Below are 17448 nucleotides of genomic sequence, written 5' to 3'. Positions count from 1 at the left end.
GCACCAAGCATTGTCAGTGGCACATTTTAATGCAATCCAGAATCACAGATTTAACTATTTGTCTGCAGATGTGCACTCTTATTCTCAATTACAAAGTGACTGGAACATACTTTATGCGATACTTTATCAACTATTGTTGAGCTATGTATTAAGTCCTTTATTTAAACACTCCCAGGTGGATGAGGTCTGGGAACTAACCTCTGACAATTTTCAACTGAAATTACTTAATGAAACATCCAGTTATATGAAGAAGAACTCGGTACAGAACTTGCAGTGCAGTTCAGTCTTGCCTAAGATTCTATAAATGCATGAAAAAGAAATTTGTGTTTCTTTTTCATGCATCTAAGCTTTGCAGCCTTCTTTTTCTGTGGCCAAAAGTCAAACATGACAACAATGCTGTTGGCGTGTTTTTGATTTGCACAGTTGGTTTTCATCTTTTCTCTCTATGTCCTCATATATTCATACAAACTCGTATTAGATAACGTTAGGGAGTTGCTTGTGAAACGAGATGATAGAATTTTTATTACTCTTTCAGTCAGAATGTCAAGAAATTCTAATGCGACTCTAATGCAGCATTGGGTGTGTGGTGAGTCTTTCTAAACCCCCCTCCCAAAAATCTCTAAAAATATAGTCAGTGGGAAAAGTCCCAGAGAGAAATGTTTAAGGAGAAAGCAACAATGCCTTTTTCTTAAACAACCAGTGAATAATTAGCTTTTTTCTCCTTTCTTTTTTGTTTGTTTGTTTGTTTGTTTGTTTGTTTTTTATTATTGAGAAAACAAAATAGCAACTATGGAAGACATATCCAGGACAAGGACAACAGCAACAACAACACAGAGTAAAACAATCATTGGAATATAGAGTACGAAGGATAAACGTAAAGATTATCCTTCGTAAACCCCCCAAGATTGCTAAACCCCCCAAAACGTGACTATCGAGGGTTGGGACCAGCAAGCATAGGTACAATCTTACACGCCTCTCCTCTTGTTATTCCCCAAACGCCCATTCTTTTCTCTCTTTTTTCTGTCCTTTTTCTTCTTCTATTCCTCCACTTTTTTTCTCCCAATCTACCCTTCACCCCCTGTCCACTCCAGCACAGTATCTACACAGACAATAATATGAATAATAAAATAAATGAATAAAAACATTAACTAAAGAAGCTTATATTTTCACAAAAAATTTAACTCTTTATAAAAACCAAAATACATTTTGAAATCATTCAATCAATCTTTTTTAAAATGCAATTTTAAAAAGAGAAATAAAAAGATTCAAAAATCAAGATTTATTTCTGACATTTAAAATTGATTCCACTCCTCATTTTCAAAACCATTTACTCACTGCATTTACCTTTCCTGTCAGTTCATAGCGATCATATTAGCAAATGCATTATCTTTGGGATTAGCTACAGAATTAGCTGTAAACTATCAGATTACCTATGCCCATTACCATTTCCGTGTTTTGTTTTGCTTTGTTTTTGGGTCCTTGGAGAAAAAGTAATGCAGTCTGCTGCAATATAAGGAGCTCACTGATTGGTTAGCGATTCACGGAGGGGAAGACGTAGCTAACTGTTTGAATTGAACAACACTGCTGTTTACGCTGAAAACTTTGCACTGCCCTTTGTACAAGCACACACTCTAAAAAGGCATTTAGCCTTGCTATTCCCGCTTTTTCTAACATGGATATGTAAAAAACTGACTCTGAGTCATCACCTGTGGACTCAGTCTGACTATCTGTTGGAGGTAGCATGCTAGCATGGCTAGCGCTAGCGTCATTGCATGTAGACCCGCTCTTTTAATCTCATGTTATCTTGTGAAAATATTACGTTCCAGCAGCTAGCTACATAGTCCACAACATCTAGGACTACTTGATAATTCACTTTGTGACTACACAAACAGATCACTTAGTTGGAAATATTGGTTGCTACTTGTGGTTTGCGTTGTGGTATTTCTTTTGGTTTGTGGCTGCTGTATCCTCTTTTTGTTGGTCACATATTACTTTTCTGTGTTCAGTGCAGCAACTTGTGATCCTCATGTAGGGGCATCCATGTTTGCTTTAACATGTCATTTAAGAGCATTTAGTTTTGCTGTAATTAAAAATATAACCTATGCTTCTTATAACTCTTGTGTCAGTCTCCACTTTTATGTTGTGGCTTTTGAGGCAGGTTGTAACATCCTGACTGCTGGGATTGCCACATTATCACGACGGCGGTCTTCAGATCCTTGCAACCACCACTGTGTCTGGATTGTTAGCCAGCAGCTGCTCATCTCTCTGAAACTAGAACTCCCTGATCGCTGTTGTGCTCATTCACTGTACTGTTGTGGGGATCCTTCATGATCTTGATTAATCTGCCTTTTCTTAGCAATTTATTTGTGCTGCCAGGTGATCATAGAGTGCCACGAGGTTCTTCAGCCACTAGGCGAGGATCACGTCATGGCTCTTCCTTTAGGAGGTTGCTGTAGTCCGCTGTCAGGTTCACATTCTGTGTATTGTGTGACGCCTCTGCTTATATATTATATATTATCTTATATATAGCACTTTTCTACAATTCTGGAGCACTCAGTGCTTTATACAACATGCCACATTCACCCATTCACAGTCAGTCACACAAGCACTTTTTTGTACGCTTTTAAATAATTCCTAACTACCATTCACACACATTCATATTGATGGATGCATCTATTTAGTGTTCTAAGGAAGGAACAGTGAGGAATTAGTGACAGGGTCATGAGAGGCCAAGTCTCACTGATTCACGTGGTGACCGAAGGCTGGTCCATCTGACCTGATCCAACAGACAAGCTACTGTAGCTCAAACTGCTAAAAAGGGTCAGGAATGGTTTGAGGACCATAACTGGTTATATAAAACAGTCTAATCAAACATCTGTTGTATTTGCTGCACAAATAAATTCGATTCATGGAGGTCCCACCTCACAACCTTCAGGACTTAAAGGATGTGTTGTTATCAGATCAGTATCCTCCAACAGGCAGCAGCAACGGCATTAAGCTATAATCCAAAGAAGCAGCATGCTGTGTTGGAGCATGCAAGTGTTCAGTCTAGGCAACAATTAGAGCACAATAAGACATGCTCACACTGCTGAAAAAACACAGACAAACTCACACATCAAAGTTATTTTCATCAGTTAATTTTTCTTTGTCATAAACTCCAAATTTCTGTATATTTTCTTTTGTTGTTTGTATTCGAATCTTTTGTGCTGGTTACGATGGTGGTAAGCTCCCATGGTTACACGTACATCATTACTAACTCAGCATCTATCGTACTATATAACTGTGCGGAAGAAAGTGTAGTTCTAGTCTGTTCTAGTCAGTCTAGCACTATAACACAGACCTTTAACCCTTCCCATGTGATCCATCTCCCACTTATGAGAACCTGAACTGCTCATTTCCTCCACATCAGCTGTCACGGTACCTGTTTGCTGGAGTCATGCTGCAGAAGAGGCGTGTTGCAGATTTTGACCTTGATTACTGCCTTCATTAGTGTTTGAAGCAGCACCCCTCCAGTCCCAGTTGCTTCTTGCTCTTACTGAAGACATTTGCAAGCACAAACTGTCTTTGCCAGAATGACAGAGCTAATCTTTTCAGGCGATGTGGCTCAGGTAGCTTTGACTTATTGCATTACAGAGCAGGACTGCTTTAACCTCCTTTGTTAGAGCTGCCACTTGTTGTATGCAACAACACTGACAGTGCAAGCTATTTGCATGACGGATTTACTGAAGAATCCACTGTACACTTTGCATGTCCTATACAAATGAACACAAAACATTTTCTTCTGAAATGCAATAATGGGTTTCATGACTGTAGTCTCGATGGCTATAGACAACTTCTACTTGGCTCCATTTTAATTTACAATGAATAAAGGAGAATGAAATTCACTAAGATTTATGTTATGAGTTCAAAACTACGGATCGATACAGACAAACACGGAGTGAACAGTATTGCTGTCCCATTGATTTAAAACTGGACGTTTTACAGACATTTAGTTTCTTAAATCAGACTCTCTGATCATACTCTGTCATACTATGATCATGTCAGAGAGCCTAATTTGCACAGGAAAGATTTAATTTCCATTCAAACAAATAAAGAACTCTCAGGTTCTTAATCATGTTCAGTTAGTACTGCTTAGCAAACTAACACTGTCATCTTCAGACAGGCCAGTCCCTGCTCTGAGACCCTAACAAAAAGCTTGGCTAACGTCGTTCCAGCCCAGTTTGTACCACTAACATATTATTACCACAGCAGTTGTTATTCTGGTGCCAAGCACTAATCTTGTTTACATTTCGAGCTTACTGTTACTGGGATTATGCAGCACCAGATTCCTCCAGCTGCTTCTTAAGGAACCAAGTGCTGTGCTGGGCTGCAGTGTTCTGCCATGCTATGACTGTTGATGAGTGTACAAGTTTGAACGCAGAACTAAATCAACTAAAATGGATGCTGCTAGCAGAGGCACAAGGCACTTGTTGTGATGTACACAAGATCCCACTAATCTACTGCAAGCCATACACTACTGCTACACTGCAAACATACAGAAACTCACCTCAGGGGTGTTTGCACTGCACTCTGCTTGCGCTCTCCCACTGGGCTCTGAGCTGCTGTGCTCCCTCTGCTGGGAACAACAAACAGGTGCATAAGCCACTCAGCTCTGATAATGACTGGTGTTGTTCTTAGAAATGCCTAGCTGAAGTATACACATGCAACAAAGAACACTGTGTATGTATATTGTGAAATAATAATATAATATGGAGGTTTTTGAAGTGTTGACTAGCTGGTAACTGCACAACAGTAACAGGATGCAGTTGTAAGAGTTATGCAAGATCTGGCAACGATAAGTAGATGAAGTGATCATACGCTGGTCAGACTGTCTCCAATTAGAAGCTCAAATAGTCTAAGCCTAAAAATAAAACCTCTTTATACCATCCTGCTTCTAACAGCAATACCTTTGACTTTTCATGTAGAATCATTTAGTTATTTTTTATTACATAATTTATGTTTATTCATTAAGTTAAGTATTATTTAGCTATGAATTGTTATTATGTAGTATTATTTATGTAATATTAAGACAAAAACAGATGATGGATCTCGCTCACAAGATACTAATTTGAAAGAACACTGCATAAACTAGAGGAGGATTAGGACACCATCAGAATTCAAACCAATTAACTGAGTCAATCTATACTATACTCATTCAGCTATTATTTTAGCTAATGTGGCCGCCCTCTGTGGTTATTACTGGACATAATAACTACCAACAAATCTGCCAAAACAAAAGTAGGAAAAACAAAATGCTGCTACGAACAGAGCTGATTCAACTATGATTACAGTGAGTGACATTTTTAACATAAAGTTGTTAGATGATATATTACCTGCTTTTTTGTATACAAATGTTACCAAATGAACATGCAGCTGAGAAATAAAATCAAACACATCACTGTAATGTAGAATATATGTAGAAAGTTCAGGAAGTGAAAAAACATAATTCACATAATTCTTCCATTAACATGAAAAAAAAACATTATTATTATTATTGTTCATGATTCAGCACATATCAAACATGCAGAGCTGCATGCTGTGGTGGACTCTTATGCATAAGGGAACAGCCAGAATATTTGCATATATGTATATATATTACTATTTCGTCATTGTTTCACCTACTTCAGCAAAAGAATTTGTCTAATATGGAATAAATAAATCATTTCTCATTCCTAAAATGTCCTAAGAGGAATGTGCAATGCTTTGCATCAGGACTGCACACATGATCCCATGAGTTATGGTCTTGGTTTTCTGTGAAGTATTTCAGTTTTGTTCCCTGATTTGATTTAAATAAGATTCTTTCTTGTATTTACATTTTGCTTCTTTCTCACATGTTCCTTTGCCTTTGTGTTGAAAGAGCCAGATAGGCAGATAAGATTAACTCAGCAGGTGATTTAACTCTTGCTTCTACTTAAAATTAGGCTTAGAGCAGCAGTTTTCTGTGGGAATATATTTGTCACAGTCCTGGGTTGGTGACCCAGTGTTTTTGGTTTCTGTACTTTTACTTTTGATGTTATTATGAGTATGACTGTTTGTTTTGGTTTCTGTCCTAGTATTTCTAGCTTCCTAGTTTGCCAGTACTTCCTGAGTTCTTGTTTTCAGGTTCTGTTATTTGGTTTCCCCCTCATAAGACTGGCTACGAAATGGAGCAACTGGAAGCCACCTCCTCTACGTGGATGACGACAAGCCAAGAGTGAACGAGACATCGATTCACTGATCCACACCACCAGGATATACAGCAATGACATCGGAATAATGTTCGGACTGGAGAAGTGTAGTCGGATGGTAACGAAGAGAGGGAAGGTAGTCAGAACTGAAGGGATCGAACTACCAGAAGGCAGCATTGCAGACATAGAGGTTAGCTTCAAGTACCTGGGGATCCCACGGGCAAATGGGAACCATGAAGAGGCCGCTAGGAAAGCTGCAACCACCAAGTACCTGCAGAGGGTCAGGCAAGTCCTGAGGAGTCAGCTGAACGGTAAGAATAAGATCCGGGCTATCAACACCTACGCCCTGCCTGTGATCAGGTACCCTGCTGGGATACTCAGCTGGCCAAAGGAGGAGATAGAAGCCACTGACATAAAGATAAGGAAGCTCCTGACCATGCATGGAGGGTTTCACCCCAAGTCCAGCACCCTGAGGCTGTACGCTAAGCGGAAGGAAGGGGGCCGTGGACTGGTGAGTGTCAGCACCACAGTCCAGGATGAGACAACGAACATCCACAGTTACATCAGAACGGTGGCCCCAACTGACCACATGCTCAGTGAATACCTCGGCCAGCAGAAACCCAACAAAGAAGAGGAAGAGAAGGAACCATCATGGCAGGACAGGCCCCTGCACGGTATGTACCACCGGCAGATAGAGGAGGTGGCTGATATCCAGAAGTCCTACCAGTGGCTGGACAAAGCTGGACTGAAAGACAGCACAGAGGCACTAATCATGGCAGCACAGGAACAAGCTCTGAGCACAAGATCCATAGAGGCTGGGGTCTATCACACCAGGCAAGACCCCAGGTGCAGGCTGTGTAAAGATGCCCCAGAGACAATCCAGCACATAACAGCAGGGTGCAAGATGCTAGCAGGCAGGGAATACATGGAACGCCATAACCAAGTGGCTGGCATAGTGTACAGGAACATCTGTGCCGAGTATAACCTGGAAGTCCCGAGGTCAAAATGGGAGATGCCCCCAAGGGTGGTGGAGAATGACCGAGCTAAGATCCTGTGGGACTTCCAGATACAGACGGACAAAATGGTGGTGGCTAACCAACCGGACATAGTGGTGGTAGACAAACAGAAGAAGACGGCCGTAGTGATCGATGTAGTGAATGACAGCAACATCAGGAAGAAGGAACACGAGAACCTTGAGAAGTACCAAGGGCTCAGAGAACAGCTGGAGCAGATGTGGAGGGTGAAGGTAACAGTGGTCCCCGTGGTAATCGGAGCACTCGGTGCTATATATATGAGATAGATGAACATCTTTGGACCCCATAATTTAATTGGATAAAGCCATCTGGCATCTCGTTAGTTCTTAGTACATTTGCCTAATCCATCTGATTGTGGCTGTCACGGTTCTGGGTCCATTGGACCCAGTATTTTGAGTTTATTATGTTTTGGTGTATTTTTGCATTATGGATTGTTTTCTGATGTTCTGGTGCTTTGTTTATTATTATCATTATAGATCTGTTTCTGTTATTCTTGGTGAGGGATCAGTTCTTAGGTTTTGGGTTCTCATTGCAGTTTCTGTTCAGTGTCTAGTCTGTCTCTCAGTGTCATGTCTGCATCTGGTTTAGTAATTCTTGTTTCCTGTCTTATTGTGAAAGTCTTTGTCTTATGTTAGTGTGTGCAGCTTAGCTCCCCCGTCTCGTTAGCCCTGATCTCCCCCAGCTGTGACTCCCTTCTGTTGCCCATTCCCTCATTACTACCCTGTGTATTTAAGCCCTGTGTTTTCCATGCTCGGTGTCGCGTCGTACCCTCAGATCCTGCCTGTGTGTTCCAGTTAGTGTTTTCATGTTTGGTTTCTGTTTTGTTGGTGCCAGCAATAAAGCTGAGGTTTTCAGTTATATTTCCGTCTCAGAGTCCTGCACTTGGATCCACATCTCCACCTCCCCGCACACAGAGCCCTGACAGTGGCAGCAAAACAGGATATATAACAGTGTACTGACAGCCTCATGGAGGGATCATCAGTCTATGAGGACTAATCCTCTTTAGTTATCTCTATCATGACAGTACTAGATGACGTTAGTAAAGTGGTTCAGCAGATCGTGCTGTTACAGAGAGATTATTTTCAGTCTCTTTGGAACTATATAAACGATAACGCACGCACATGACGCTGTAGGTTGAGTTGTTACTACAAAGAACAGGCTATGACTACCTCTACAAGTTTAACTACATCTATTAGTAGTAGTAGTAGTTTTATTGTTATTAATATTATGAGTCGAATATCAAACTGGTTAGTCCCCTTTTAATTTAAACATGCAATGAGCACAGAAACATAAAGCCTTGATGCCCACAGACCAGTTCTACACTTTTTCTAAATAATACAAGAATAATATAATATAGTTCTGACAACAATCAATCAACCACATATACTCTTTTTTTATAAGGGACCAACAATGACACCTCATTTGTATAGGTAAGCATACTTGTTACTCGTGGATCATGAATGGACAAGATAAAATTTTGATATTCACAGAAACAGCATTTTATTGTTCTCTAAAACTGGCAGTGTCATGGCACTGGATCTGTGACCCAGTGTTGATGTGTTTTTGGGTTTTTTCTTATATTCTTTGATTTTGTATCATTTGTGGTTTTGGTTCTTGAATTGTGTGGGCTCATGCAATATTTATAGTTTCTATAATAAAATAAGATAAACCTTTAATAGTCCCACTCGTAGGAAATTTGTTTGGTCATGGCAGAAAGTGGACAGTACGAAGTTAAGAGCAGCAAAAATTAAGAAAAACAAAAGAATAGAAAAAGATAAAATAGAATAACATACTATAAACAAAAAGAAGACATCACTAGAAAAAAATAGAATAAAATACTATGTTGGATCAGAAAAATTGCACTTAATAATATTGCACTTATGGGAGACTAATATTGTTTCTTCCTCAGTCTCAGTGTTAAGCTCGAGTGGCTTCGTCCTCGTCTCCGTACTTGACTTGCTTTTTTTAAATTTTGATAGTCCCGTGTCCTGTGTTAGTGTATTCAATTTTGCTTCCTTCCTGTCTTATTATATCAGATTAGGTCCAGCGGTATTCCCTCCTGTTGTACATTCCCACGTGAGCTGTGCGTTTTTCTGTTAGTTCAATGTTCTCCAGTCATGTCAAGTCTCGTCAGGTCATAAGTTGCCAAGTTGGGAGATCCTTAGTTCTAATTTATCTTCGTTTGTTTCCTTAGTGTTCATGTACTTTGTTTGTAATTTGTTTTGTCAGGTATTGAAGCTGCTGCTCTAAGTTTTTGTCTCAGAGTCCTGCTTTTGGGTCCAACCTCTTCCTGCCACACAGCTCACCGTGACAGAAGAACACGACCTCGCTATGGACCCAGCGGACTAAGCCTTGCTTGAGTGCTACAAAGAAAGGATTTTGATCTCCGAGATCTTCAGCCACGCGCTCAAGGCTCCCAATGTGAGGACCATGGGAATTATGGTAAACATGGCCGATGCTCTTCTGAGGAGGAATACCCACCTCTCCCCACGCAAACCAAAGCCCGGACAGTCCTGATCCTCAAGGATAGCCAGAAGGGACCGGTCCCGTCCAACAACCGACCAATAACCTGCCTCAGTACCGCATGGATGCTCCTGTCAGGCATCATAGCGGCTGACATGAACAGGCACATGAGCGGGGCACACAAAGGGATTAGCAAAAATACAAGAGGCGCAAAACACCAGCTACTGGTAGACCGAGCAGCCAGCCGAGACTGCAAGACTAGGCTGACCAACCTGTACACTGCATGGATTGATTACAAGAAGGCCTATGACTCAAAGTCCCACACCTGAAAGAGCCTTCGAGAGGGGCGAGAAGGGAATTATATATAGCCCTGTACCAACGCAGAGCAGCTATCTGAACGCTACTCCAACAGAGGTCGATTATCTTGTTAATAATTTCACCTCCTCACTACGTACGACTCTGGATACTGTAGCTCCGGTGAAAACTAAGGTCTCTAATCAGAAGTACCTGACTCTGTGGTATAATTCTCAAACACGTAGCCTAAAGCAGATGACTCGTAAGCTGGAGAGGAACTGGCGTGTCACAAATTTAGAGGATCATCATTTAGCCTGGAGAAATAGTTTGCTGCTTTATAAGAAAGCCCTCCGCAAAGCCAGAACATCTTACTCTTCATCACTGATTGAAGAAAATAAGAACAACCCCAGGTTTCTCTTCAGCTCTGTAGCCAGGCTGACAAACAGTCAGAGCTCTGTTGAGCCAACCATCCCTTTAACGTTAACTAGTAATGACTTCATGAACTTCTTCACAAATAACATTTTTATCATTAGAGGAAAAATTACCAGTAATCATCCGACAGATGTAATATTATCTACAGTTACTCTTAGTACCATTGATGTTAAGTTAGACTCTTGCATAGGAATTTCCTTTACTTATGTATTAATCACATTATTTTGTTGTATAATGCCTTGGTGCCACTGGATTTTAACAAGTCTCACACTCATACAGTAAGACAAATGGTGGGGGTGTAGCAAGGAAGTTGGGGGAAGCAGACGACTCCACAGGAAGACTCTTTTGTCTCTTTGAGGACTCTGCGAGGTAGCAAGGGAGTGTGAACCTTAAGGTGTGAAACAGCTGTGTACTGCCTTTTGTTCCTGGAGAAGGTATTTAACTGAGAGCCATGCTAGGCTCAGACTCTGCTGACCATCTGCCCCGCGGTCATGTAGGCTCTCCACAAGCTGGGTTGTCTGTGCTTTGTGTTTTTTGTTTAAAGAATGTTAGCTACCGCTCACCGCTCGTCTGCAGGCTTTATTTAATGGAAAACTTCCACAACACTCTTTTTCTGCAATTGATCTTTCTGAGTTAACTTCAATAATTACTTCCTCCAAACCATCAACGTGTCTTTTAGACCCCATTCCTACAAAACTGCTCAAAGAAGTCCTGCCATTAATTAATGCTTCGATCTTAAATATGATCAACCTATCTCTAATAATCGGCTATGTACCACAGGCCTTCAAGCTGGCTGTAGTTAAACCTTTACTCAAAAAGCCATCTCTAGACCCAGCAGTCTTAGCTAATTATAGGCCAATCTCCAACCTTCCTTTCATATCAAACATCCTTGAAAGAGTAGTTGTCAAACAGCTAACAGATCATCTGCAGAGGAATGGTTTATTTGAAGAGTTTCAGTCAGGTTTCAGAGCTCAGCACAGCACAGAAACAGCTGAAAAGCCTAGAAATATGGTATCTAAGCAGATTCTTACTCTGGATGGCATTACCTTGGCCTCCAGTAACGCTGTGAGGAACCTTGGAGTCATTTTTGACCAGGACATGTCCTTCAACGCACATATTAAACAAATATGTAAGACTGCTTTCTTCCATTTGTGCAACATCTCTAAAGTTAGAAATATCCTGTCTCAGAGTGACGCTGAAAAACTAGTTCATGCATTTATTACTTCCAGGCTGGACGACTGTAATTCATTATTATCAGGAAGTCCTAAAAACTCCCTGAAAAGCCTTCAGCTGATCCAAAATGCTGCAGCAAGAGTCCTGACAGGTAGAGCAGGGCGATATGGCCAAAAATATTTATCACGATATATATTTGAAAATTTGCGATAACGATATAACCGACGATATAATTGATGCGAGACAAAATACAACTCCACAACATTACTAGTGCAAAAAGACAACCTTCCATTTATTTTTACTTAAACAAGAAGCTGGTTTTTATGTACATTAAAGCTTTATAAAAATGTAACAGTGCAAATGCAAATTCCTTGCTGAAAGTTTAACCAAAAGGCATTTCCAGCAGAAATGGGCTGACATATCCTGAGCATAACCATGTATAATATCCACTGAAGTTAAAAAGAGGTGCTTTGCAACATTAAACTGCAGTGTGCAGTACGTATTTTTCGGACCATAAGGTGCACGGGATTATAAGGCACATTAAGCGAAACAAAGCAGTCAGATAAATCAAACTTTATTAAACTCATTCTTCTTGCTTCCTCCACTTCTGTACCATTGATTCATTAATGTTGAATTCTCTGGCAGCTGCTCTATTCCCATGTTGTTGCAGTATATTAATGACTAACCTCGTATTGTGGATGGATTATCTCAGTTGTTCTCCTGACTGAAGTTTGGTCCGTTTACAGCATCCTGCCATGCGATTGCATTTGTCTCTAACCATGAGGAACCTTCACGTTAACTTTTATAAGTGGAAAAGTGTTAGTGTTCGTCCTCCAGCTTCACTGTTTATGCTATGCTAACATAGCTGTGTCACTAGCGATCACGTAGCACATCATTATATACCAGCTAGCCCAACTTCAGTAACCCTACAAACATCACTGTTGTTTAGTTTCCTGTCTTCATTTATGTTGGAAGTGATAGCAGAGCTGTACGTTTGAATTTTTTCAGAAATCTCTCAGTCAGAACATGCTATATCATGCTTAGGTAACTAGCGAAACTAGCGAGCTAACTTCCGCTAGCTTCCTGCTAACTTCTAACTCCGTTAAATGTAATAACTTTTGTTTCCATGGATGCCTGGAAGTTAAACTTTATAGTTACACCTGGTAAAGCAGCAATGCTGATCGTTTTATTAAAGATGAAAGAATTTAGACAGTTTTTAACTCTAAGTGATGCTGCAGTGTTGTTTGACCTGAAGCATACGGAGTTTAGGACCCAGATTACTCCCAGATTTAAGAGCATCTTAGTCCGACAAATATGACAATAACAACGGCCGCTTGCATGTTCTGCAAAAAAATGTGCTTTGTTGTGTATCTGACGGACAAACACCAAACCAGTTCCACATCACGGAAGTTGCACCATTTTTACAAACCAATTCTGGTTCATCTGTTTCACTCAACAATCGGCCATGTGCGTATGAAAACAAAGGCACTGCGCATGCGCGTTTTACTCCCATTCTATCGCGATATTTCATTTTCCTATCGTTGCCTAACATTATACCGGTATTACCGTGAACGGTATAATGTGGCCCAGCCCTACTGACAGGGACTAGAAAGAGAGAGTAGATTTCTCCTGTTTTGGCTTCCCTTCATTGGCTTCCTGTTAAATCCAGAATTCAAAATCCTGTTCCTCACACAGCCTGGTTCTGGCATCTTCCTGTTAAAAGGGAGTTTTTCCTTCCCATTATCGCCTAAGTGCTTGCTCATAAGGGGCTATATGGTTGTTGGGTTTTTCTCTGTATGTATTATTGTAGGGTCTACCTTACAATATAAAACATTATATAAATAAAATCAAATTGAATTAACATTACAGGGTGCTATATAAAATGCACAAACAACTGAAGGAGGAGCATATGAATCCTGCTTCCAGGTCCAAACTGCTCGTGGAGATATCATCTGAATTTCAGGAGCGGGACCACTCCTCCTTCACGCCCCCTCCGGCTTCAGCCTATAAAATCCCCCCTTCTCCAATACCTGCTGTTCTCCCTAGCGAGCTAACTTCCTGCTAACTTCTAACTTTGTTAAATTTAATAAATCCTGTTCTCATGGATACCTGGATGTTAAACTTAATTGTTACACCTGGTAAAGCAGCAACACTGATGATTTTATTACAGATGAAAGAATTTAGACAGTTTGTAACTCTCAGTGATGCCACAGTGTTCGTTTGACTTTGGGACCTGAAGGGGAGTTTGGACCTGGAAACGGCTAATGTCGTCAGACTTAAAGACCAGATTGTCACAGACATAGTATAAAAGATTGACATAGCTTCCACAGTTTGGCCAATCAGTGGTGTCACTCAATGAGTCATAAAAGCCTCTCCTTCACGAAAATCAAAATCACCATTTTTGAAACTTTGCAACGAGAGAAATAACTACACAAAGAACAATACGCTGGTCTCTGAGTCTGACAAAAAGCTGTACACAGACCATTGCCTTCACGTGCTCCTTTGTTATAGTGTTGTGTTGCATATAAATTACATCGCAATAACATGTAAAGACTCTGGGCCATTTTGTTATAATGACCCAATGCACACTAGGTGGTATTGAATTGTAATGGAAAATGACGTAGTCGAGTTGAGCTGAGTAGGTACTAGTGGAAAAGGGCTAATTGAAGTCTATGGGAAACAGGCCTCTGTGCTGAACCTGTAAACACTTCCCAGCTGAGTTTACAGGCTGTCTCTCATTTTAGGTCATACTAAATACAACATTACGTTCGCTGTGTAAATTTTGGTCATTTGTGTGTGAGAAAGGAGGGTGCAGGGTGTGTCCAGTTTCTCAGTCAGATGCACCCCTCCCTCATCGCGTCCAATTTCAAAACACCAAGATGCCTGCAGCAAAAACGCTTCATAATGGGTTTTCACAAACCAGTGGATGTCAAGGTAGCTATATCCATTTTCGATACTTTCAGTGGTCAAAGTAACTTATCTAGAAAGCTAAACAACACTTTTTACACCGAGTAGTCATGCCTTTACTTACATACAGTATGGTGCAAATGGTGCAGGTGCTAAAAAATACCCCATGTTCTCCTCAACACATTTGCTCACACTTTGCAGGGTACTTGAATTAAGGTATAGTTCCAGTAAAGCACAACAAATATAGAATTAGCAGCTCAGATTATCACATTCAGCTGAATAGCACACTGATTGTCAAGAGTCAGATTCAGATGACTGATCACCAGAAACTACATCTCCCTACACCTGCTCATGGCTCTCTTAAAAGGGTTTTTATCCCCACACTCAGCATGCTATTGCTGTTAATGCTTCACCGCTCAGCCTTTGTCTGTTTTACTTTCCAAAAGGCTTTAGCAGGCAGACACCCTTGTCATAAAAAGGTAATTCACTATCTATAGGGCTGATACAGTGTGTCAGACACTCACCTGCTCTACTGGACAGGTAGAGTTTGGTACAGAAAGACTTTTCTCCCACTTGTCCGCCATGTGGTTGAGTTCCTCTAGCTTTTGCTTGGAGCTTTTCTGTGTGTTTAATAGAGTCACTTCATAGAACCCCTGGATATCTGTGAACATACACATGTTAAATGATGTAGGGGCTGTTGACAGTTGATTGGCTTAAGTGGATGGTAGATATGTCAAATGGTGAATGGGCTGATTCTTATACAGCACTTTTCTACTCTCCCGGAGCACTCAAAGATCTTTACACAGCCTCATTCACCCATTATTCACACCATTAATACAAACAGTTCTTTTTCTAAGTGCTTTCTATCTGACATTCACACACATGGATCCACGTGGATGGATGCATCAGAGAGCAAGTTGAGGTCAACAAACAACCTTTAGTCCGCAGCTTGGACCTTTCTGTCAGAGCTGCAGACTAAAGGTTGTTTTTGGTAGTGTTTGAGTGTTAATAAAATTATCTTTAAAACTGCAAAACCCAGGAAGAAAATGTCCACAGAAAATATGTGGTCTTATCTGACCGGGCAGGTAGCTGCACTTGTGCAAATATATCCTGGTATTTTGCATGAATGTCAGTTTGAGTAACTGCAATACTTTCACTGCATTCTGTAGCTATGAACTGAACATCTGTTAGGTTGTCTTTACAACATATAATATAAAGCATTTGCATTTTGTGACTCAAGTGAACTTTTTAATATTCGGTTAAAGTGTAAGTAAGTAAAATTGATTTATATAGCACTTTCCACAGATAGAAATCACAATGTGCTTCACAATAAAACAATAAAACCAGAAATATAAATAAAATAATATGAAACAATGAAAAGCTTGTTTGTATAGAAATGTCAGCTGCTTTTCAAAGGAGTCAGTCTAGACAGCGTAAAGACAATGGAAGAGAGTTCCACAGCCTTGGTGCCTGAAAAACCCGATCCCGATGAGTGTTTTTATTTTCAAAGTGCAGGAACATTTTTTGAATGGCCAGCCATGTTTTACTAAAGAATCAAAGCCGTGGCAAGTGATCTGGCACTATGGCCTTTTACATTTACATTTAAATGGATATTAATAAAAAGAATGCATTAGTATTCACAACCAGACACTAAATAATGTTTCTGCCCCAATCATGTAACAATGTTTCCATGCATTTCTGTATTTAGAAATAATAAATCAACTTTTTTAGCCCATTAAGAAATTAATGGACTAAAAACTTTCTAGATGTATATTTTGAAATACACTAAGAACAGTCACAGTTCAATTTTTTATCATTCAAATTAAAGCAGGCTTTTACAGAAGCAGATGAATGCAGGGAAATTTATGCAAATCCCCCAAAGCTCTTGAAATAGTGTGGTGAGTAAATGTGTAAGTCTCTATGAACCAGTTATTATTTGTCACTCAATTATTTTGAGAGAATCAAGATTCAGAAATATACTGTATGTCAACTATGCATGTGTTAGGGTTTGTTAGGGTTTTCAGACATTTAAAGAATGTGTTTTTTGTGTGTACCTCAATGTTAATTCAACAAGTTCTGAGATAAACGCTCTCCTTCATATAATCCAGTGCATTTCAAAACTATCCACTGTTACCATGGTAACAGAACATTGTAACATGTTATTCATTTAACCTCCTAAGACCCGAACTCTTCCACGGCAGCATTTTTAATTTCCTTTTGGGCTGATTGGGACCTGATAAATGTAAAAACAAAGAATTACGTGATTTTTTTTTTTTTTACCTAATTTTTGTTCTAAGAAAAATGAGAGCCACATCTGAGGATATTCGTTTAAAATTTTGATAGAACAGTAGCAGTATAATGTCCTCGTAAGTGGATATCAGACCCTTGTGGAGCAACATTGAGTATTTTGGTCTAAATAACCCAAAATGTGATGTCCCCATATGTGGACGCCAGGTCCTAGTAGGTTAAAAAAGCAACCACAGCCTCAGTTTTACCAAAAGTAGCAAAAATAACTCACACATGCAGTGAAACCTCCCGGTTCTCCCCTCATGTTGCAGCACTGCTGTCTCATGAAACAGTGTTGCTGTGCTGCGAGAGGACCAGATGCCAAGCTAACAGCATGCCTAATCCTCAGACACAGAAGCTCCCTGTTCTCTTCAATACAATGACCTTACACCCCACATAGCTGATTTCTAATTCAGCTCTCATCTGAATAATGCTCATAACGCATTTAGCAGTTCTTTTCAACTCTCCCGTTAATGCTCAAACCTACATTTTTTCAAATGGCTAAGTGTAAAAATTGCATCACTAAATGACTGGCACAAGACTGTCTAAGAGTTATTTAAAATGGAAAAGATTACCATCTCTAACAGATTTCAAACAAATTTGTTGAGATTTGGGATAAATGGAAACATTACATTTTGTCAAGACGATCTATA

At 40.1% G+C, this 17448-nt stretch overlaps 1 protein-coding gene across 12 annotated transcripts in view; it reads right to left on the bottom strand.

Moving 5' to 3' along the window:
- The window catches only part of LOC309715572 (disks large homolog 2-like), a 173592-nt gene that overhangs the window by 118846 nt on the left and 37298 nt on the right, over positions 1-17448 (bottom strand). For 6 of the 12 annotated variants that reach the window (XM_082548799.1, XM_082548806.1, XM_082548807.1 and 3 more), the window contains 2 exons: positions 15034-15170; positions 4547-4615 (listed from right to left, as the gene is read on the bottom strand). The exons of 1 other annotated variant lie outside the window; for it this stretch is intronic. In XM_082548799.1, coding sequence (XP_082404925.1) covers positions 4547-4615; positions 15034-15170 — 206 coding nt within the window. Of the gene's footprint in view, positions 1-3421; positions 3523-4546; positions 4616-15033; positions 15171-17027; positions 17073-17448 lie in introns of those variants that run through there. 5 more of the 12 variants (XM_082548810.1, XM_082548805.1, XM_082548808.1 and 2 more) reach the window with 5 other exon arrangements.

This window comes from Aulonocara stuartgranti (assembly GCF_965226115.1).
Source record: "Aulonocara stuartgranti genome assembly, chromosome: 10".
Taxonomy (NCBI): domain Eukaryota; kingdom Metazoa; phylum Chordata; class Actinopteri; order Cichliformes; family Cichlidae; genus Aulonocara; species Aulonocara stuartgranti.
The sequence above is the reverse complement of the archived record's forward strand: the minus strand, read 5'-3'. Positions and strand labels throughout refer to the sequence as shown.